The sequence below is a fragment of the Chiloscyllium plagiosum genome, unplaced genomic scaffold (genome assembly GCF_037043375.1).
Source record: "Chiloscyllium plagiosum isolate Xiang-an unplaced genomic scaffold, Cpla_swu_hap1 HiC_scaffold_19, whole genome shotgun sequence".
NCBI classification, from domain to species: domain Eukaryota; kingdom Metazoa; phylum Chordata; class Chondrichthyes; order Orectolobiformes; family Hemiscylliidae; genus Chiloscyllium; species Chiloscyllium plagiosum.
The window spans coordinates 55,453,105-55,476,738 of NW_028270157.1; the positions used below are offsets into that span (position 1 = coordinate 55,453,105).

A 23,634-nucleotide genomic window follows, 5' to 3' on the forward strand; every position below is an offset into this window, starting at 1 on the left:
ATGAAACCAAATTACATGAAATGTTAGTGAGATGAGTTTGGCCAAAGAGTTAGGTTTAAAAGAGTATCTTTTCCCTCTTCTTCCTTCTTTAAATGACAGAGCTTATTGGAGAGAATTGCAAACCTAAGACCAAGGTAGCTCAAAGCATAATGACCAATGACACAATTGTTAAAATAGTAGATTCTCAGGAGACTAGATTTAAAGAAGCATAGATTGGAGAATCTGAAAGAGATCACAGAGACCAAGCAGGACCATGTCATGAAGGAATTTAAAAATAAGCATGAGAATTTTACAAGCAATGGTTCGTTTAACCAGGAGCCAATGTAGGTCAGCACACACAGGGCTGATGTGTGAATGGGATTTAGGGCATAGGCAGCAGCGCTTTCAATGATCTCAAGTGTATGAAGGGTACAATATTAGCATGTTAAACAGTCCACCTGGAGGTTACGTAGGCAAGAATGAGGGTTTCCAGAGAAGATAAGTTAAGGCTTGAGGGTCAAGGGAGATATTTGGGCATTGTTACTGCTGTGGAAATAGGCAGCCTTAGTGATGGTGTGGGTGTGTGGCTGAAAGTTCACTTCAGGGTCATATATGACACCAATGTTGTGAACAGTCTGGTTTAGCATCAGACAGTTGCCACGGAGTGGAATGGCAACAATAGTGAGGGTTTGAGACGAAGACCTAAGACAATGATTTTGGTTTCAATATTTTGTCAGAAGAAATTTCAGCTTCTTCCTGTACAAGATGGTAGACAAGCATTCTGACAACTTAGAGACCATGGAGACACCGAGAGAGGTGGTGAGGTAGAACTGAGAGTCATCAGCATAAAAGTGGAATTTGACACTGTGTTTTTGAGTGTTGACACCAAGAGGCCAGTTTTTCATGAGAAACAGGAGGATGCCAAGGATTGTTTCTTGGGATACACCAGGGGTAACTTTGCAAGAATAGGAAGAGATGACATTGATAGAGATTCTCTGGCTGCAAGTAGTTGTTGGAGAAGGAGGGATCATTTACCATTATCACAGTCAGATTGGATTAGTCAAATAAGACTAATACTAATTCTTAAAAAAAATGGATAAGGAACTGCGCTTAACTACTAATGAGGTTAATATCCTTTCAGAGCAAGTTTTGTTATACTGATTGTTTATGAGGTGGTGCCAGAAAATGGCCATAATAACTGTAAACATTTATCAAAAGCCAAGCACCTTATTAATGTCCTGCAATAAAGGGAACTGTCAGCTCTATCTGACATAGCTAACATTGTTTGGTGCCAGTGATTTGACTTTTGTTGACCTCAGGAAAATTAGGATTAGGCATAAATACTGCCTTGCCAATGTTACCTACTTATAAAGACACAGGTTTACAAATTCCTCTTTGTCCTGAGGGAAACTCAGGATTTAGTTGCCTCTGCTAAATAGCAGCAGATAATTCTATTGTTGCTGGCTGGAGTTTTGAGGTACTTTTTAATTTGCCAGTTTAGCAAGTCCTGATTCTTTCCAGAACCAGATAGATGTATAGATTCAGAACACATCCAACAGCTCAAAGCTGAACTCAAGGATACAGTGTGGGGCATTTGCAAAAGCAGAATTGTGTAAAGCCATGAGCTATATCCTTATTACCTAGTTTATGCTTCATACATCTAATTTCAATCATTAATAAAATGATAGGAGGCGTTGTCAAGAGTGATATCAGCATCAACCTGTTCACTGATGTCTTCTAGTCTGCTAGGGCCACTTGGCTGCAAATATCTTTACAACCTTAGTGTGAGTGCTGAGGTGAAGTGACTGCCCTTTACATCAAGGCAGCCCTATTCATGCTGGAATGAATGGGAATAGACTTATAACTAGTACAAAAAAAGATGGCTGTCATTGAAGATTATTTATCTCCATCTGAGGCTATCTCTGCAAGAAATCCACAAGATAGTCTGCTTCGTCAAAACCTTCCCTCCAACTTGAGGTCAGAATTAAGAGATTCGATGATGATTACACACTGTTCAGCACTACTTGTGATACCTCAGATACTGAAACAGTCCACATTTATATGCTGCAAGGCCCGAACAACAGATTTGGGCTAATAAAGGTCAAGTTTCATTGAGCTACACAAGTGCAAGGCAATGATGTAAATGCCATTTTGTTAGATTGTAGCTGGAAAGATGTATACAGTTTTGGGTGCCACATTCTAGGAAGGATGTGAACACAGATCTAAAGTGATTTGCAAAAGAAGTAAATGCAAGGTTGGAAAAACATTTTGATATAGTGAGTAATTAACACTCCCTTTAAGTTTGGTGGAAGCAAGTTTAATTGAGGCACTCAAGAGAGTGTGCGATGATTATTTCGATAGAAGTAATGCATAAGTGTATGGGCTGGGTGGGGAAGAAGGAGATTGGTAGGAGAAAATGATACTTATTTGAAGAATTGGTGCTGACTTGATGGGCTAATGCCCTCTTTCTATACCAACAAGAGACAATTTAACTATTATCCTTTGACATTCAATGGCATTACTACCATTGAGTTCCCCACTACTAATATCCTGAGGGTGTCCAATAGCTAGGAACGGAACTTGACCAGGCATATAAATACTGTGGCAACGAGGGCAGGTCAGAGACTAGGAATTCTGTGGTGAGTCACTTAGCTCGTGTCTCTTCAAAGCCTGTCCACTATCTATAAGTCAGGATTGTGATGGAATACTTTTCACTTACATGGATGGGTGCGATGGGTCACATTGTCAAGGGCAATTAAGGATAGTCAACAAATATTGATCTTTCTAGTATTGCCACATTTCCCACGAAAAATGTTCATGCTGCTGTTTTTTTTTTATTATTGTATAATCTTGTCAATTAACATTTTAATCACATTAGAAAAGACAGGTTTTTATTTTCTTTCAGATGAAATGGGAGCAATTCCAATCAGGCAATTTCCAAAACACGTTGCAGAACTCCATGCAAATAATGGATTTGCTGAAGAATTTGAGGTATGTTCTAATTGTATTTTGTGATTATTACTTGTTAATTAATTAATTAAAGAAAAGTTGTAGTTAAGTAACAGCCCAACCCATTCCTGTGTCACCCCATGCCCTCACCCCAAGAATGTTTGAGGAAGTGTCAGTTTGTAACTCCAAGATTTAATAGCATACTTGGTTTTTCAAAAATTCAAAGCACCAAAATCCTTAACATTCTCTGAAGAATTCCAATGAATTAATTGTACAAATGAGTTTGTTTACACAGAAAATTGGAATGCCTTACTCAAAAATGAGCTCAGGTAATTTTGAAGAGAAACTTAATTAAATGCAGAGAGCTATACAGAACTATGGAGATAGGCCAGGCAGTGTGATTAATTTTGATTAAAGAGACATGCTGATACAAACCCATGAGCTGAATAGTCTCATTTGAGGCTGTAACTTACCATAGTTTATGAAAACATTTCTACTGAAGTCTAAAATTGAATCAATAGATGAGAGTCACTTTAGGTTTGATTATAAGCAAACTGCACCAACCAACCTTCAGGAGAGAAGGGAAGAAGTACTAATGAAGGGGGTAAATGTTTTATTTTATTTGGAAGTTTCTACAGATTCTTGTTTAAAGAATGAAGATCAAACTATTTCAAGTGATGATCATGGTAATTGATAAACATGTTAGTTAAATTTCATGTCATTACATTGTTAGATTTTTTTAAAAAACTGAAACATTAAAATGCTGTGAGATAATAGCTTACAAACACTTAACAAGATGTCTCTGTTTGCTAAGCAGGGCATCACCTCCAATAAAATGACAGAGGAATGATGACCTGTCCTGTAATTCTATAAAGTTTTTCCAAAGTCCAAGAGTCTGTTTGCACTTATGTATGAAAGTGAAAAATATGCAGATATGCAGATGTGGTCTGATGTGAAATACTTCCAGATTGGGTAGAGCGCATGTTAGCTATTGTTTAAAAGTTTCATGGTTTTTGTTCTTTAACCCAAATCCTCATTTCTCACTATGGGCAGCATTTAGTGGTACTGATGTGAGCCCTACCCACTGGTTGGAGAACTGGTGGGAGCTCCATTGTTGGCTTTCCATGGGTGGCTGAGAGCTATTCCCAGAATGAAAGCATGCAGATATACAAATTAAGAGCAAGTGAAATTCAACACTCCTCTAATCTGCTCCACCGTTGAATCAGATCTGGACACATCTGATTGTCCTGAACTGCTCTTTGCTGGTTACCCTGATACATTTTGACTCCCTTGTAAATAAAGAATCAATCTACCTCTGCCATAAAGTTATTAATTAACCTGTCTCTCCTGCACTCTGTGGTAGAGATTACCGTGGAGTCACGATCCTTCAAGAGAAAAAAGAATTCTCCTCAAGTGCATTTTATTTTTCAACAATGTCCCCTAGTTCTACTTTCTCCCATAAGGGGAAACATCCCCTCAGCATCTGCCCTCTCAGTCCCTTCAGCACCTTATGTTTCAATAAGTTCACCACTTACTCTTCTAAGTTCTATTAGATATAGATTCAACCCATCCAACTTTTCCTGGTAAGGAATTTATCCAGGTCCCTCCCTAGACAGCATCTTGCCTACCATTGAAATAGTGTGGACATCCCATCCTCAAGCTGCTGGCTGCTTTAGTGCTAGCAGCATCATTAGGAGTAATGGGCACTGCTGGTATACCACCCAGCTGGTCAGCAATAGATTGTCCTAAGATGGATGAAAGAGACAGTAAGGGAGTAGAGGGAATGGGGAATGGCTGACAAAAAGGACAAGGGATTGCCTTTGAGTGGCTGTTACTCCCTCACACCCAGTTCCTTTGAGCAAGCACAGAGTGTCATGGAACATGATACTAAGTCCCCTTGCATTGCTGGTAACATTGTGATCTAATGGGGCCCCTAAATGGTTCTTTAAGGCTGTTGAAAAGCATCAATTGGCCTCTGGATGGGCAGGCACTCTTTCCCAGCCTGGACTTAATGGGAGGGAAACAGGATGACAGTGGGACTTCTATCCAGCACCCTCTCCATTTCCAAACACACCTCCAAGGGCTGGCATTAATTTTAGCCTTATATTTGCACCATGGTTTCATTTTCAATACTTGCCATCACGTGATCCTTCGAATTTGATTTGAATTTTAGCTAATTCTCTTCCTTTGATACTATTGGCTCATGCCCACTGAGATATAAATTAAAGCAATTTGGGCCTTCAGTGCATAAACCATAACTGGAATACATAACTGGAATCACACCCCTTGGTCTCTAGGTGAAGTGCAGCATTCTGATTCATTTCACTCGTATTGCCTTAATCACTCAGATAATCAGATGTTTTATGCTGTGAACGGTTTAGAGTATTTGTGATTGATACTTGGGGTTTTAATGATTTTGCATGAAATGTACCATTGTTCGAACATTTATTTTGTTTTGAAACTTCAAAAATATGACTGAATACACATTGCAAGAGAAGACCGAAACCAATGTGCATTTTTGCATGTTAAGTTTGAGCTTAATTTGCAACCTTTGATGATGTTTATTAACAGCAAGCAAAAATTCAAAGTCATTATACAGAGAAGTAAGATTTATGATCGGAAACACAGAATAATAAGAATGAAACCACACAACAGTCTTTTGCTCAGTCTCGCCTTTATCTATGTCTCTCCCCTGCCTAATCGTCTGCTTCTTTACCTCTATCTCTATTTTTGTCAAATAAACTCCCAAAACTATCATATAGAAATGTTAGCCAATATTTTTCTCTCTCTTTCTGTGATGCATTACAATGTTTTCTTTCCCCTAAAAGAATAAGTAGATGAGTGAACAGTAATGGGAATAAATGTCATTGTTAATTAGCTAACCAATTCTGTTTAATAGAAATTAAATATTAATAATAAAGTAAAATAAGGCACTTTAGTGTGTACAGATATACATGTCTTATTTGCTTCAACCTTTCATAGTTTCTGCCTTAGAGTGTAGTTATCCTGCCATATTGTGACATCATGATACAGAAGGTGATGGAATAGCTTAAGGATCTGAACCTGGTCTGTAGATTTTGGCTTCAAACAATCCACAGAAGCTGCTGAAGCCTTTGTAAACTATGCAAGCATTTATTTCAGTTTAATGCTCCTCTCATACTCGCTACAAGAAGTGGAGCTCCTGTTTACATAGCAACAACACAGTAAGGAATAATTCCCACCCAAAGTTATTTACTTCCTATATTAAACCAGTGGTAATTTTATAATGTTCTTGTTCACTTACTCTCACCTTATCTACAATGCATATCTAATTCTTCAATGAATCAAAATAACTTACTTAATAATCTTTTCATTTGCTTACATTTCCAATTTAGAACATCTTTCTCTCTATGAATGTACTGGTTCTTTAGATCATCCTTTTAAAATTCTTTCAAGCAATTCTCTGCATCCCCACTAACTCTCCAATAATCAGTAGCCATTTCCTGCTCCTTTGATGATGGTTAATTATATGTTAAAGATCTATAGTATTGATGATGCTTTTTATCAGTTGAAGGTCTTGCAGTGTGGTTGTGGTGTCCCTATTTCGGAGTCTGGAGGCCTGGATTCAATTCCGACCTGTTCCAAAGGTGTATTGTAGCATGTCCAATTGGGATAATTAGTATATACATGGCCATGTTTCAACACTGGGCCAAGAGGTCCCACTTGAAATTTCACTGATTTTGTTTTCTGACATTAAAACAAAGGAATTTCCAGAATTCTAAATTTAAAATAAAATCTGATCAATGGCTATGAATGAAGCTCACTTAACATTTGAAATGTATATATTGCATGAATGTTTATATTTCCTCAATAAACTCATTGTGATTCATCTGTGGTGTTCACTATTTGCTGTGGAGTTTGATTGCTGTGCTTTTACATTCCTTCCCCTTCATAAGAAACTGAAAGCATTTTACGAGGTAAGACACATTGTTTTCGCTTTGTTAGTCCATTAGTAGATTTTTAGCACAAATATTTTCCCATTTTATTTTTGCTCGTCTACGTGCTTGCTCTCTTTCTGATTTACTTCTGACACATGCAGAGGGGCTTATTCTTAAGATCAAGTTTCAATTGCCAGAATTGTATATACTCCTCTGCAAAATTTGCATTTGACTGATCTCACGGCATTTTAATGTGCCATTCAAGTAAAGCAATTATTGATGGACAAAACTGCTCTCTCCATCATGATACTGTTAGTAAATATTATTCAGGAGGAGCTTTGATTCTCCTTGTGCATAAAGGCACCCTGTGAAAATCACTAAATATTATGCTGACTGAATACCTTACATTTTCTACTGAAGTATTAAAAGATATTTTAAAAGTGGCTATGATCTCTTTAGAGGAAACTAGCAGGAGAGGTATTTATAAGTGATTTGTGATTTCATAGTATCTTGAGGCCACTTGCAAATTAGTTAACTGGTCAGTAAAAGTCATGTTATATCATATCTCAATCAACATGCTATTGCAATAAGCAAGGCCTGCATTTCTGAGTTTATATTGCCACAGAATATAATTTTATACTAAAGTTCTTTGATTATAATTAGGATGCAATTCTTTAAAACTCACCTCTTCAAATATAATTATTATGGTATATATATTTCAATGCGTTCCCTATTGCCATTCATCTCATTGCCACCTGTAATCTCCTTGCCTGACCTCAGTGCTACAAATGCATTCCATGATGGCAAACAACCTCCCAGGGTGATGGGAGTGGGAGAAACATATTGGTTGAACAATGTTTAAATGCAACAGGCTGAGTGGATCTGTCCTGTTTCATATTCCCATGTGTCTCACCATACACAAACAGTCATAGTGCAACTGGGAAAAATGGAGAGTGAAAGCATCTGGAATCATTGCCAGTTTCAGAGCATGGATCATAGAACAGTACAGCTCAGGAAAGGGCCCTTTGGCTGAACATGATGCCAAATTAAACTAAACCCTTCTGCCTGCCATCAGTATATATCCCTCCATTCCTTGCATATTCATGTGCTTGTCTAAAAGCTCCTTAAATGCTCCTATCACATCTGCCTCCACCACCATCCCAACAGCAAGTTCCTGACACCTACGATTCTCTGTGTAAAAACACTTGCCCCTGCACCTTTGAGATTTTTACTGACATTTACAGCAAAGAACTATGGTTATGTACTAACTTCGCCATTATTTTTAAAGAAGTGCTTGCAATGCCTGTACCTAGTGGATTGCTGTTGTGATTTGAATGTTATAAGCTAGCAATTTATTTGAAAGTTTGCTTTGACAGTAAGCTGAATTCATTTTGATTTTAAATGGAATTTATTTAGCCAAGAGACAACTTTTAGCTGAGCCGTATTGCCTGGAAAAACCACAGTTCAATCTTCATTGTGCTAAGTTCGTTAGCAGGGCAACAGAAGAGGAGGGAGAGGGGTGTATCTACTGTACATCTTAATGGCAAACTTTAATGTCCTCTTCCATGGTGGGGACAAATATAATCAGGGGAGCCTGCTGCTTCCCTCAATTAAATTTATGGCAAAGTCTTTTGAACAGCCTTCCCAATTGAGGACCTCAAGGACTACTTCACAACATTGGTGGTACTTACCTAGTAATGGGCTGGGGACCCACCATTCTGGAAGCCAAAAGCCTGGCACAGCTGCATTTGCTTGGAGGCTCCTGGGTGATCCTCCGTTCAATGCCTGACCGAGAGACCCCTTTGAGAAGTGGGAGGTGTGGCACTGAGAGCCAACCCCTACCTTGTTACCAAATACCACAAGCCACTGACTCCCACCGCCACAACATCAAGTCATGCCATTACTCAAACATGGTGGGATCCATGGTGATCCTAAGCGTTGGGTAGAAATAACAATGATAACAGTCACCACCTCCCAGGTAAAGCTGCAAAATGTGAAGAATTGCCAGCCTTCAATTGGCCAGCAGCTCTGTGACTTTGGCAACTCCAGTTGGACCTCTTCCTCACATCACCACATGATCTCCCGTCCCTAACAGTCATCTTCCTCTCCACCGATGGACAAGCAGTTTTTGTTGCCAACTCCAATACTTTTCAATCTAATGAGGGAAAAAGTTTGCACAAATGGGCAGAGCAACATTATCTTTGGTGCCCCTGTGATTTCTTTTTTTTCCCCCATGGGTCACACAGAACTGTCAGGAGACAAACAGTTCCTATTCCTGGAGTCAAGAGAATAATTGGAAGAATTGACAACCATTATTAGGTAATATTAGAGTTAACTCACTTGTGATGCCCCCACAACTGAATTCCTAATGTTCATTGGAAAACTGATGCTTGAGTTTCAACTACTTGAGGAAAACTAGAAGGATAGGTCCCCTAGTAGGGTTCTAGATCCTCAGGAATTGGGGAAAAGACAATAGGAATGACTTTATTTTAAATTGAGAATTTAATTGCCTTAGCTGTAGCTATTTTATTCTATTATCTAATATGTATTTTCACTTTTTGCAGGAGGTCCAGGGATGCACTGTTGATTTAGGCATCACATCAGACAGTTCCAATCACCCAGACAACAAAAATAAAAACCGCTATATAAATATAGTTGCTTGTAAGCCATTTTGATTGTTCTACTATCTCTGAGTTATCACTAGTTCTCGGAATTATCCTGTCTCAAAATAATAAGATCAACTCAGGCAGAAACTGCACAATAGAAATTTGTCCTGTAACTTCATAGGCCAAGATAATTTGACTTTGGGGTGGGGGGTAGGGTGCTGGGGGGGTTGGGAGGGGAAGAATGCCTCTTTGTCCTCCCACCACAAGGTTGCAGAATATAAACCTTTATCATCTTTATGGACACTTTGTAACAAAATAAAAAGCAAAAAAAGGAAATTCTGAAACGATCATGTACAAAAATTCAGAGGTGAGAAGTCTTGTCTAAGAACATCTCATCTCTCCTTTCATTTAACAGAAAGTCATGAGTCACGTGGACTTTGGCTCTGTTGGTTGTCAGTTTTCCTACTCAAGAGTCATTACAAACAAGGCCAGTTCTTGTTACAACTAGACCTACACCACTGTACATAATAGCAGTAAAGAAAAGGAACTTTGATTTTTTTTCCCCCCTTTTACTTCTTACCCTGAGAAGACCTGCAGTGCTAATAATTTAACATATTGTCAGGTCATTGTTACAAAAGTGAACTATTAGGATTAACAGACAATGAACAGAGATTAAGATGGAAGTGGAAGTCTTACCACTGTCACTATTTGTTTCCTAAAGCAACAATTACTCAATTGTGATTTATAATTGCATTCTTTTGCACTGTTCTTTTGTCAATTTTCTTTTGGTGTTCTCAACTCACCCTTTATTCTAATTGCTGTGGATTGCATGGAGAAAATATTAACATGGACCTAAAGTAGACATTATTGAAATAATCTTATTTATACTTTACCAAGAGAGAGAGCAATATGACAAAATATGCTCAGATAGAATCCCTACAGTATGGAAACATGCTCTTCAGCCCAACAAGTCCATACCAACCTTCTGAAGAGTATCCCACCCAAACCCATTCCCCTACCCTATTGCTGCACATTTTACCCTTAACTAACACATCCCTGAACACTATGGCAATTTAGCATGGCCAATTCACCTAACCTGCATATCTTTGGACTCTGGGAGGAAACCCACGCAGACACTGGGAGAATGGACAAACTCCACACAGACAGTTGCCCAAGACTGGAATTGAAACCGGATCCCTGGCACTGAGAGGCAGCAGTGCTATCCCTGTGCCACCCCTTTCAATGTACTACACTCTTCCTTCACTTAAAATAGATAGCATGTTAAAATTTAAGATGATACATGTACATAATTCTCCAAAATATATAATGATTGAACTAAGGCCAAAAGTACCTGAAGATTTAACAGGTCAGGTTGCACAATTGCCTTGTTTTTAAAGCAGTAACCACACCATAAACACACATGACTGCTGCCAGAGTAATGTACATGGGGGAAAAAACTGTCCTTTACATTACTGGGTGTTTAATAATATTATTTGATGCGAAATAATTACAAAGACAACATTTTTTGACTTCCTTCCTACAAACTTTAAATTCTGATTTCTCTTTCTGCCTGAATATGTCCTTCCACATCCATTAGCTTGGCTCTGCTCTTTCAACTGATTGTGTGACTACCAACTCCACTTAAGTGTTGAGACTGTGAAATGCATTGATCTGTGTAATCAAACATCCTGACTCACTGTTCCACCAGTCGTTTCTGTAATATTGACAAACTTTCTTTTTGACTTTCACTTTGAGCTGTAGGAGGAACTTGTCAAAGGGAAATTTCTTCTGCTTTCCATTTATCAGATTTCCTCTTTGATAAACTTTTCCTCCAAACCTGTGCAGATATGTGAGTGCACCTAGTCACTTTACAACTCCAATCACATACCTCTCCGTATCAAATTGGTAGTGTTTCACTCTAACCTTTTGACCAGCACTGAGCTCTAAGTTTCATGCCTGGTGCATTATAAGTTACTGAGCTGAAAAATGTGTTGCTGAAAAAGCGCAGCAGGTCAGGCAACATCCAAGGAGCAGGAGAATCGACGTTTCGGGCATAAGCCCTTCTTCATCAATTCTCCTGCTCCTTAGATGTTGCCTGACCTGCTGTGCTTTTCCAGCAACACATTTTTCAGCTCTGATCTCCAGCATCTGCAGTCCTCACTTTCTCCTAGTATTATAAGTTACCTTCACTTTGTCTTACTGAATGAGCTCACCATCTATTCCATGTTGTTCACCTTTTGAGTTAGTGTTTAAGTATTTCCTAGGATAAGGTTCAGTTTCTTTACATTTGACATGCAAAGAAACTAAACCTTATCCTAGAAAATACTTAAACACTAACTCAAAAAGTGAGCAACATGGAACAGATGATGGGCTCATTCAGTAAGACAATAGAAAACTATCTAGCCTGTGTCAGAGGGAAGCAAAGAAGGTACCACCTCATTTGTCACCAAGCAAAATACTTCTGCAAAGATCTATTCACAATCGGTACCCTTCTTTCTGGAGCACCATTTGATGGCTGGGTGAAATGTGGTGCTCGTGCAATGAGTTCCATTGAACGTAACATTTCAAACTTTTCTGAAATAAATTGGACCATTGTTTTATGCCAACACCTCTGCATCCCATTACTTGCAAATTAACTTTTCAAAACCTTAATCATTTGTATATTAGACAGTTGGAGAAAGTGAGGACTGCAGATGCTGGAGATCAGAGCTGAAAATGTGTTGCTGGAAAAGCACAGCAGGTCAGGCAGCATCCAAGGAACAGGAATCCTGAAGAAGGGCTCATGCCTGAAACATCGATTCTCCTGCTCCTTGGATGCTGCCTGACCTGCTGCACTTTTCCAGCAACACATTTTCAGCTATATTAGACAGTAGCTCAACTTCTTATAACTATCAACCAAAGCAAGGTATTCTTTCTCCTCCATTTAAAAAAAAACATTTTCTCAGTTTTTGTATGAGAGACTGTGAAATTAAAGAAATACTTTACAATGTTTCCCCTACTCTTCAATATTTCCATCAACTATTGGATATTGAAAATGGCTGCTTGCTACTACTATCAGACAGACCATTTCCAAATATTCTTGATAAAGCTCCTCTAACAACCTTTCTCTAAATCTTAGCAAAACCAAGATTCTTAAACTCCATAGGAAATTGCCTTGAACTGCACTCAGTTCATTTTGTTTCTACATGTGAATTACTCCTGCAATTTCTCATACTCTCTTTAGGACAATCAATGTGTGATATGATTATGTTCATAAAAGTACTCAATATACTTACAAGTTTCATCACTATCTCTCTGATAGGAACTGGCATGTCATTTTGTAATGAGTTCACAAGAGTATCTCAGTGGCTAAACTGATTCAGTCTCCACAGGAAGTCTCAAAAGAACATTCTCATGTACACAGGGACATAGGAACAGGAGTAGGCTATTTAGCACATTAAGAATGTTTTGCCATTTAATACAAGCATCGAACACTTCAATGCCTTTTACCCAGGTTATCCCCATAACTCTTTGTCACTGGGAATCAGAGTTTTGTCAATCTGCACATTAAACATACTCAAATACTAATCTTCAACAGATAGAGGGTTCCAATGATTTACAATGCTCTGACTTTGGAAAAAAAAAACTCACTCCCCTACTTTTATTTTTTCTTCCCTAGTTCTACACTCCCCAATCAGGGGAAACATCTTACATGTATCTACCCTGTCTATACATTTTAGGTATTCTGTTCATTTAATGAAATCACCTTTCCTGCTTCAAAACTATAGAGAATGTAGGCTACATTTACTCAATCTCTCCTCAGACAGTCCTGCCATCCTAGTAACAAGTCTGGTGTATCTTTACTGTACTCCTTCTTTGGCAACAACATTATTCCTGAGGTAAGGAGACCCCAAACATGTACATGGAATGCTAGGTACAATCTAACCAAAGTCCTTTACAATTGAAGCAAGACTTTGTTAGTCCTGTACTCAAATCCTTTTGCAATAAAGGCTAACATTTATGACCTGCATGTTAGCCTTCAGTCATTTGACAAGGATCTCAGGTCCCTTTGCACATCCACACTTCTTACCACTAAAGGCATACTTTGCATACCTGTTCCTCTTACTAAAGTAAATAACCTCACAGTTTCCAACATTATGTTCCAACTACAATGTTCTTGTCCACTCACTAAGTCTATAGAAGTTCTCCTGAAACTGCTTTACATCTTTCTCATAACTGCACCCCTGACTCTCTGCCCCACCCTCCCAAATTAGCTTTATATCATTGGCAAACTTGAAATAGTAATTTAGTCCCCACTTCTAAATCATTGATGGATATTGTGAACAGCTGGGGCCTGATTATTGATCCTTATGGTACTTCAGTAGTCACAGCCTTCTAATTTTTCCTCCACACTACTGCCTAACTGTGGTAGAGACACCATTTTATTTTTTTTATTTTATTTTTTTTTTATTTAACCCCCACACTACCACCTAAGTGCGGTAGTGCTTATTTTTTCCCCAGCGCCCATGGTGTGTGTGTGCAGGTGTGAGACACAGTGAAAGACACAAAGTGAACGAATCTTTATTCAATTTCCACCACCAGGAAGATAGGAAAACACCCGACTGGCCAGTGACAAACACTGCCCTTCACATCAAAGGGCAGTGCTGTGTGATTAAAACAGTGAAAGGGAGGGTAGGATCTAAATCAAAATAGAGTTGGAGGGAGAAATAATGCACTCCACTCCCTGGGGCGCCTACCTCTCCCTGAACAACTCCAGGGTGTTGGTCGACACCGCGTGCTCCTTCTCCAAGGACAGTCACAGCCTTCTAATGTGATAGTTACTCTTTTATTCCTCAACTCAGTTTTTGAAAGATCCACTAATTGTCATACTGATAGCTCACTTTTCAATTTAGTCCTTCAACAATTTGCAAAACAACCTCTTTGTGCTTTCTTGGATTTCCTCAGTGACAGATACATTTTTACTGATCCTGATCCCCGCTATCAGTAACTCCACCCAAGTTAACTGCCTCTGTTGAGCCTGCCTCTTCCCACTGGGGACACTTTGTTTGCTTCTGTTATTACCAATAGCAAGTAATAGGAGGCATCACCCATGTCCCACTCAAACAATAACATCATTGGCACTGTCGTACTGGAATATTGGAATAACAGGGAAGCTTTGCACTGGTTTTGTGAGTGAGAATGTGATTGACAAATGCCATGCACACTCCTGAGATCACAGACGTAGCCGTAGCTGGATCAAAGAGGAAAGCAAGTTGTGAATCTCGAGTATCATTTTTACTGCAGGGACTGAAATTGTAATGCCAGTCCTAATCATCTCATCTTCCAAATGCTGCTTTACCTGCTCTTACCCAGACAAGAGGGATGCCATGGGAGCACATCAGGTAGGTAATAAGGTAAATTAGGCAAGATATGGCAACAAAATGCTCTAGATCTTGCAGTTAAAACCCTCCAAAATCCTCAGTGGCATTTACATTTTTTTGGCTAAGATTCAGCACAATGAAATATTATCAATTTGAAACATTAATTTTTTTTCTTTTTCATCATATGCTGAATGTCCTGATTTTGCTTGCCTCATGCAATCTTGGCATGCTTTTTTCTTGTTCATTTTTTTTGGAACGGGATATTGCATTTGAGTACATGTATCACATGTCCTTATGCAGCCCAAGTGTCCCTGCCAGAGTAAGAAGCCAACAGCCAAATCCGAGAGAAATATCTCTGGATATAGGTTTACTCGCTGAACTGGAAGGTTCATTTTCAGATGTTTCATCACCACACTAGGCTTCATCCGGAGATTCATTGAAGATGTTACCTAGTATGGTGACGAAATGTCTGAAAATGAACCTTATAGCTCAGCGAACAAACCTACATCCAGAACCTCAACCTGAGCTACAAGTCTTCTCAAACCTCGCTAGAAATATCCCTATTTGATATAAAATGATTTCTTTGGAATGTGTGATTTATTTTACTTTTCTGCTTGCTTGGATTAATTTGATAGTTTTTAAACCTGCATTAACTATTTTAAAAATTACATCGTTCAATTCTGAATAAAGTAAATGAGATATTTCTTGTTCCAGTTGACCATAGCAGGGTTAAACTAGCCCCACTTGTGGAAAAAGACTCTAAGCACAGTGATTACATCAATGCAAATTACGTCGATGTAAGTAAAGTACAGAGCTCCTTTCATATTCGGGGATGGTGGGAGAAATGGTTTTGAACTTATTGTTGTTTATCACGTTATTATTGTTGTTGATCATTTTTATATTTTATAGAATTTCTCTGAAAACATCCCTAATAGTACAAGATTTCACATTATAATTCCTTGGCTATTTACTATCCAATGTTTTTGCATGCAGCTTAGTGCTACAACATTACCACTTCCTTAAGAAGTTGAAGATGTTGCTCTAATAGTGTATCTTCTGTGGCATTGCTCACTAGTAGTCCGACTGAAGGATAGAACATGAATACATGCTGATGCCAGTTATATGGTCACAACTGACCACTGTAACTTTAAGGGAAAATTGACGGACTACACTACGAAAGTAAAATACTATGTATGCTGGAAATCTGGATTGAAAGCTATCAAGGATTAACAGAATTCCAATGAAAGCACATTATCTGGCATTTCTACCAAAGTAGAAATTTTGGATTTTTCAGTTTTCTATTCCAATTGGCATCCCAAACATTGGAGATGAGCTTGCGAAGAGATTTCTCTGCCCTCGTTAGTTTCATTGATTAACTATAATCACAACTCCCCCACAAATAAAAAGCCCGCAAAGCAACAACAACTTTACTGTCACACTTCCAAAGGCAATGATTACTTCAGTGGCAAGCCACAAGATGAAATATTAAGGCATAAAATAAACTGTCACAGAAGTGGATTTTAAGGATCGTTTTAAAGAGACAGAGAGGTTTAGGAAGGCAATTCAGATCTTAGGGTAAAAACAATGACTGCAGATGCTGGAAAACAGATTCTGGATTAGTGGTGCTGGAAGAGCACAGCAGTTCAGGCAGCATCCAAGGAGCTTCGAAATCGACATTTCGGGCAAAAGCCCTTCATCATGAAGGGCTTTTGCCCGAAACGTCGATTTCGAAGCTCCTTGGATGCTGCCTGAACTGCTGTGCTCTTTCAGCACCACTAATCCAGAATTCAGATCTTAGGCCAATATAACTGAGAGCTGGCCCACCAAAGATGCACAAGAGAACAGAATTGGAGGAATGCTGATATCTCCAGAGTTTGTAGGGCTGCAGGAGATTACAGCAATTGGGAGGGATGAACTTAAACGATAATTTGAAAACAAGGACATGAACATTAATATTAAATAATCGGCAGACTATCAGCTAGTGTAGGTCATTGAGCACAAGGCTGATGGATGAACAGGACTTGACCTGGACAGCAGAGGTATTGGACTAGCATAAATCTGGTGGAAGAAAACAGAATAGCCAGCAGAAAATCTTAATAGTCAAACGTAGAGATGAGAAAACTTGTGAGTGAAGGTTTCAGCAGCCAAAGACCTTGATGACATGAGATATAAACACATCTTTGAGGGGTGACTAATTTCTTGTGAGAAGCTTCTGAGGAACAGAGGAGTTCCAAGTAAAGGGACAAGGAGCTTCAATGAAATTTGAGTTCTCAGATTTCCCAATGCAGGAAGTGTAACATATTGCCTTGCTCAAGGAGCAAATAGATGATGAACCTAAAGTAGAGGTCAAGTCTGTGCAAAGGTAAGTTGCCAATGTTCTGGAAGATGGAAAGGAAAGTGGTGTGGGGGTTGCATATCAGTTTTTTTAATGTTTATTATATTACCTATTTTATTGTAAATACCCTTTTTAGTAAGGTGGCCTTGTACCACAGTGAAACCATTCCTACCTCTGGATCAGAAGCTTTGTTTTCAGATACAAATCAGGATTCATTGACCATGGAAGATGCACTCACCTTTTGGCTACAAGGTGTTGATTATCAGCATGTATATCTTTCCATATGCCTGATGGCAGGCCATGAAAGCTTGAGAATCTCCTGGTCAGCTACCCTGCTGGGTAGTGGCAATACATTGTATTAAACAAACTGATGGAGCTAAAGACAGATAAGTCCCCTGGACCTGATGGCTTGCATCCTAGATCTTAAAGGTAGCTACAGAGATAGTGGATGCATTGGATCTAGGTTTCCCAAACTCCTTGGATTCTGGAGAAATACCAGAGGATTGAAATACCAGAGGATGTTAATGTGACATCCCTATTCCAAAAGGGAAGGAGGTAAAAAGTGGGTAACTATAGGCCAATTAGCCTTACATCTATTGTTGGAAAGTATTTGAATCAATTATTAAGGAAGTAATAGTAAAATATTTGAAAAATCATACTCTAATTAAGTAGAGTAGGCATAGCATGAAAAGAAAATCATGTCTGATTGATTTTATTAGAGATTTTCGAGGAAGTCTCACTTAGAGTGAATGGAGGGGAGCTAGTAAATATGTTATATCTGGACTTCCAGAAGGCATTCAAAAAGATACCTCACACAATCTTAAGTTATAAGATGAAAGCTCATGGTGTTGGAGGTAGCATATTGGCTTGGATAGGGAATTGGCTAATGGGCAGGAAATAATGAGTGGAGGGGTTATTTCTCAGTTTGGTGATGGTGATTATTAGGGTTCCACAGGGATCAGTGCTGAGATCACAAATGTTTACAACTATATATTAATGACCTGGCGGAAGGAATGGAATGTCCTGTAGCCAAATTGCAGATGACACAATAAAAGATTGGGAGGCAGATTGTGAGAAAGATACAAACAGTTTAACAGTGATACTGAAAGATTAAGTAAATGGTCAAGAAGCTGGCAAATGGAGCACGACGTGGAAAAACATTAAGTTGTTCACTTTGGGAGGAAAAACAAAATAACAGTATTATTCAAATGGAGAAAAACTACAGAAAGCTGCAGCACAAAGTGACTTGGAGGTATTTGTGCACAAAACACAGAAAGTTAGCACACAGCTAATGGAATGTTAGCCCTTATTTCAAGGGGTTTGGCATATAAGAGTAAGGAAGTCTTACTGCAACTGTACAAGGTGCTGGTGGGACCACATCTGGAGTTTTGATCCCCTTATTTGAGAAGAGATATTATTCCATTAGAGGCAGTTCAGAAAAGGATGATCCCTGGTATGGAGAGATTGCCTGAAAGCAAAGATTAAACAGGTTGGGACTCTTCTCATAGGAATTTAGAAGAATCAGTGGTGAGCTCATTTAAGCACGTAGGATTCTTATTGAATTTGACAGGCTAAACACTGAGAGGATGTTTCCCGGGGGGGGAGGGGGAGGTGGGGTGGGGGGGGAGGGAGACTGTAGGACCAGAGGGTACAGTCTCGGAATAAAAGGGCACCAATACAAGACTGAGATAAGGAGAAATTTCTTCTTATGATTGAGAGTCTTTGGAAATCCTTGTGTTAGAGAGCTGAGGTAGATAGGTTATTAGTAGGGGAATCAAAAGTAATGGGGAAAGAGCAAGAAACTGGACATGAGGAATTATGGAACACTCATGAATCTGCTGAATGGCTCAAGGTGTTGAATGGCCTAATCCTGTTCCTATTAATCATAGTTCTATGGTCTCAAAGAAGAAGAAAGGTGAAGTGTGTTTGTTTTAATTTTACTTGCATGGTTGTAAATACATGTCTTCGTCACTTTTATCGCTAAAAGTATGAATGATTTTCCTAATCTTCGTAGAATGTATATAGATTTGTCTTGGATCTGATTTTGGAACAGATGTGCTGAATAAAAAGGATGAAGGATGTTAATGCAGTGTATTTCTTAACTACCTTTAACAGAGCTATGATAGACAGAAAGCCTATATAGCAGCTCAAGGGCCACTTAGATCGACAGCTGCAGATTTCTGGCGGATGATATGGGAACACAATGTGGGAGTTATTGTTATGATCACCAACCTGGTGGAAAAGGGAAGGGTGAGTTTGATATTTTGAAAACTCTTGCATTAAGATCTGTGTGACTAGGAATAATACAATGGACAACCAGTCATTTTATTTCATTTGCTTTGGAATTAAAAGTGTAGACATTGCTTCTGCTTTGCTTCAAATGCTTCTATTAGTCAATGTCTGTCCAGTTTTGTAAAACATTTGAGGCTTAGTTTCTCTTTTGTACACATTTATAATGAGCCAGGGAACATCGATTTTACTTGCCCCATATCCATAGAGTCCCATTCCACACTGGACATTAATTAAAGATGCTGCATTTCTTTACTTGACATTCAGATTTAGTATGACCTAATAGATGTTCACATTGGAAAATGAAACAGTTTCCATTCTGAGTACTCAGCATGGAAGTTCATCCAGGTCATGGCAGCACAATTAGGTCACTATGGAGAGATGCTTGCATTCTATTCCAAGTGAAGAGTATTAACCTTGCTGAATGAAAGCCATCCTGTGTTAAAACAACAAATGATCATGGATTGAAAATGCATGATTTTTCCATGTCATAAATTCTTATTTCTGTTCAGAGGAAATGTGATCAGTACTGGCCGTCAGAAAACAGTGAAGAATATGGAAACATTCTTGTCTCACTGAAGAGCTCGAAAGTATTGTCCTATTACACTGTTAGGCAGTTTTCTATTCGGAACACAAAGTTTAAGAAGGTATGTGGAAATGCGTGTACACAAACACAAAAAAAGAATCAAAGAGGGAAAAATAACCTCCCATAACCTTTTCAATCAATTAATATTCTGATCCAGTTTTGTCTCTTGCTGTTAATTAATTTGTAGCATGTTATAATTGATCCCCTTACCTCATTTACTCAAGTGGGGTAATCTGTAAGAGGGCAGATGGACTCCACACTAATATGTTTCCTTCTATGTTCAGAAGTATATAAATGGAATTGTTCTTTGCAGTATATTTTGGAGTTTGCAACAAAAAGCTAAATGCCTCTAGATATTTAGCAGTTAGGCAAAATAAGAAGGCTGTCATTGCTTGAAGGTTGAGCTATAATCCATATTTACATTTAATATTAATATTTAACATGAAGTGTAATCTATGTAATCTTCTGACTATTCCTGCCCACTTTGCTGTAATCTGCATGGTCTTCAATTACCCACAGCAGATGAGCTTGCTTATACTGAAGTACATACACTATAATCACTGATGAATATATTGCCTGCAAGGGATGAAGAGATTTTATTCACTGATGTCAAATTTGATGTCCATTGCAGAAACAAAATCTGGAACTGTTTCTTTAAAACTGGTAGTGAGCAGGATGGGAGAGTTAGGGTGAACACTCATTCAGAAAGACTTTGAGTTTGCTTTGATTTAATTGAGACCCATTTACAGAATTGGAGTCTGTCCTTTACCATGGATTTTTTAAATAGATTCACTGCCACAGAGCTCTCTGGATGTGAAGATCCAGTGTTATGATCCCAGTCATTAGGACTACTGGACAGGTTGAATCTCAGAATGAAATCTGCCATGAAAGATCTTTTTCTTTTAATTTTAATTAACGTGGTGGGTATTCACTGAAACGTGGCCACAGAGTTCTCTAATGACAGAATAGAAGTTTACCACACAAAAGAATAAAAACAAACTAAGCTGTCTAGATATAAAACACAGTTAGACAACCTTAAAACACCCTACAAAACATATTTCCCAATACCATCACTTCGGAGCATTTCAAATCCAGAAAAATTGCATCTCTATTTAAAATCTTTAAGTTTGACTGGTGAATTATATTGTCATCTTGCATGAACACCCCAAAGCTGAGAGCTTAGACTTCCTCAGAACAAACAAAGGACAGTACAGGACAGGAACTAACCCTTTGGTCCTCTAAGCCTGCACTGACATTTTTTGCTTCTCAGCTTCTAATAACCTGCAGCTTTTTTAACCGAGCACTCCTGACTTGAAAGCTGCATATGCTAACCATTTCTTCTGAGGTTGTTTCCTTAGCTGTTTGGAATTAAGTCTTTTCAAGAAGATAGATGCTGTTCATCGGATGCTGCCTGAATTGCTGTGCTCTTCCAGCACCACTGATCCAGATACTTGTTTCTCGCCCCACTCTGGTCTTTTCCAAACCATCCAAAAAACTTTCAGTCTCTGGCTTCACTAAACCAAAAATCAATTCTTAATTATTCCAATATTAAGACCCTTCAATAAAAGCAAAATACTACAGATGCTGGAAATCTGAAATAAAATCAAAACAATGGAGAAATTCAGCAGGTCTGGAGAAAGGAATGACTTTGATATTTCAAGTCTGATATGACTGTTCTTCAGAAGTGAAAGGGGTTGGAAAATAATGTTTTTCATTCTGTTGACCAAGTGGGAGGAACATGAAATGGAATAGATTTGAGGGCAATCAGTACAAAAGGATAATGGTGATGGAGGTGAGATTGACATCTATTTTTACATCTCTATGGAGAAAGTGAGTCTGCTTGCATTTTGTTGACTTTTCTTTCAGCAGAATGGACCCATTTATCTTTTGCACATCCTCATTGACACCCATTTTATATATTTTTTTCTCCTTCTCCACCATTATCATACCCTTATCCTTTGCTCTGATCACCTTCACAATCTGTTCCACTTTCTTGTCCTCCTCCCGCACTGCCAACAGCACAAAAATGGCATCTTCCAGCCTTTTTCAGTTCTGAAAAAGAGTCCTGCCTGACTTGTAGTATTAATTCTGTTTCTCTCATCACAGATGCTGCCAAACCTGCTGAGTTTCTCCACAGCTTTCTATTTTTATTTCCAATGACCTTCAATGTTTCTTCCATATGTTGTAAACTAACTCAATATGAAAAGTATTCCATTCTTCTTCAATAGGTCCTTGCTGTCTGGCACATACTGGATTTATGCCACTGTTCTGGATGTACTGTTTGGCTTAGATTTTGTATGGGAAAAAAAAACCTTCCACTTAAGTAATGTCACCATTCTAAAAAAAATTATGAGGGATGAAGGGAAAGACCATGGAAAAGACATTTAAGGGGAGGGATATCTTTGAGAGATCTGAGGATATTCCCTGTTGATCATTACACCCCCCAGCAGAGAGAATTTGGTCTGATTGAAAATTTGATAATTTAATGTATTATTTTTATGTTGTCAGATATGTTAAGTTCCTATGAGCTAAGAGTGAAAACGTGCAAGCATGGACTGACTCTGTATAACTACTATTAAAATAAAGAAAAGACTGCTGAAGACCTAAACTATGCTTTCTGACACAGGGATCCCAGAAAGGAAGGCAGAATGATCATACAGTGACCCAATATCATTATACTCAATGGCCTGACATGGGTGTTCCCGAGTATGCTCTTCCTGTCTTAACATTTATACGACATTCAGCGGCTGCCAAGACCAATCTTATGGGACCTGTAGTAGTTCATTGCAGGTACGTAATATTATTCACTGTAGAAACATGGTGTTCAAATGCTTTTAACTTAGAGAAGATGACAGACTGAGTGCTAGCATAGGTGACCTATGTGTTTTACCCTGTATTTGCTATCAGCTATTGAGCATTCACATCATAGCTGCAATGAGTTGACATGTTCAACGATGTTTCTTGATGGTTGAAGTCCAGATCACCATCATTAAAAAATCTTTCTTGGAAGGGTGAGCAGGTGATTGGAAAAGACAACATTTTTCAGTGCTTTGTGGTTTTGAGAAGTTCTGAGAAAGGTTCATCATGAGGGAAGAAGTAGGATAGGAGCATTACTTGGGGTTGTATGATATGAGCAATGGATGATAACCATAAATGAAAGTGCATGACCTCCTTTGTCACTGATCCTGTAACGAGCTCTCACAGGCTTCAACTGTTGAAAGATTCCAAGGAATGCCAGTTTACGGCCTGACCAGTTCCAGTGCGCTCACATTTAATAACATGCTGGGAATGTACCACTAGATCACTAGATTGATGTCATGTCGACAGACTTGAAGGAATGCTATACTGTTGATTCAGATGATGCATTACTTTTAGGTGTGTCTGCCTAATCATATGGATTTAATGGAATCTAAGATACTGTTCAAATAAAGGAGTTCACCCCATCACTTGTCCAATATTTCTTCCTTAAGCAATACTAGCGTTTGTTCAGTTGACACGTTGACACATCTTTACTGTGCATGTAATGTCTCTATAATGATGACTGCACTTCAAGATTAATTATTTTGTTGTTTACTGACTTAATATGATATGGGGATGTTAATTGCTATATAAA

The 23,634-nt window shown here is 38.6% G+C and overlaps 1 protein-coding gene across 3 annotated transcripts in view; it reads left to right on the top strand.

Moving 5' to 3' along the window:
• LOC122559541 (receptor-type tyrosine-protein phosphatase zeta) overlaps positions 1-23,634 on the top strand; it is a 265,364-nt gene that overhangs the window by 215,835 nt on the left and 25,895 nt on the right. For 2 of the 3 annotated variants that reach the window (XM_043709179.2, XM_087997408.1), the window contains 7 exons: positions 2,885-2,970; positions 6,864-6,884; positions 9,410-9,506; positions 15,526-15,608; positions 19,262-19,396; positions 19,948-20,082; positions 22,648-22,811. In XM_043709179.2, the coding sequence (XP_043565114.2) occupies positions 2,885-2,970; positions 6,864-6,884; positions 9,410-9,506; positions 15,526-15,608; positions 19,262-19,396; positions 19,948-20,082; positions 22,648-22,811 (721 nt within the window). The remainder of the gene's footprint in view (positions 1-2,884; positions 2,971-6,863; positions 6,885-9,409; positions 9,507-15,525; positions 15,609-19,261; positions 19,397-19,947; positions 20,083-22,647; positions 22,812-23,634) is intronic. The other variant, XM_043709180.2, reaches the window with a different exon arrangement.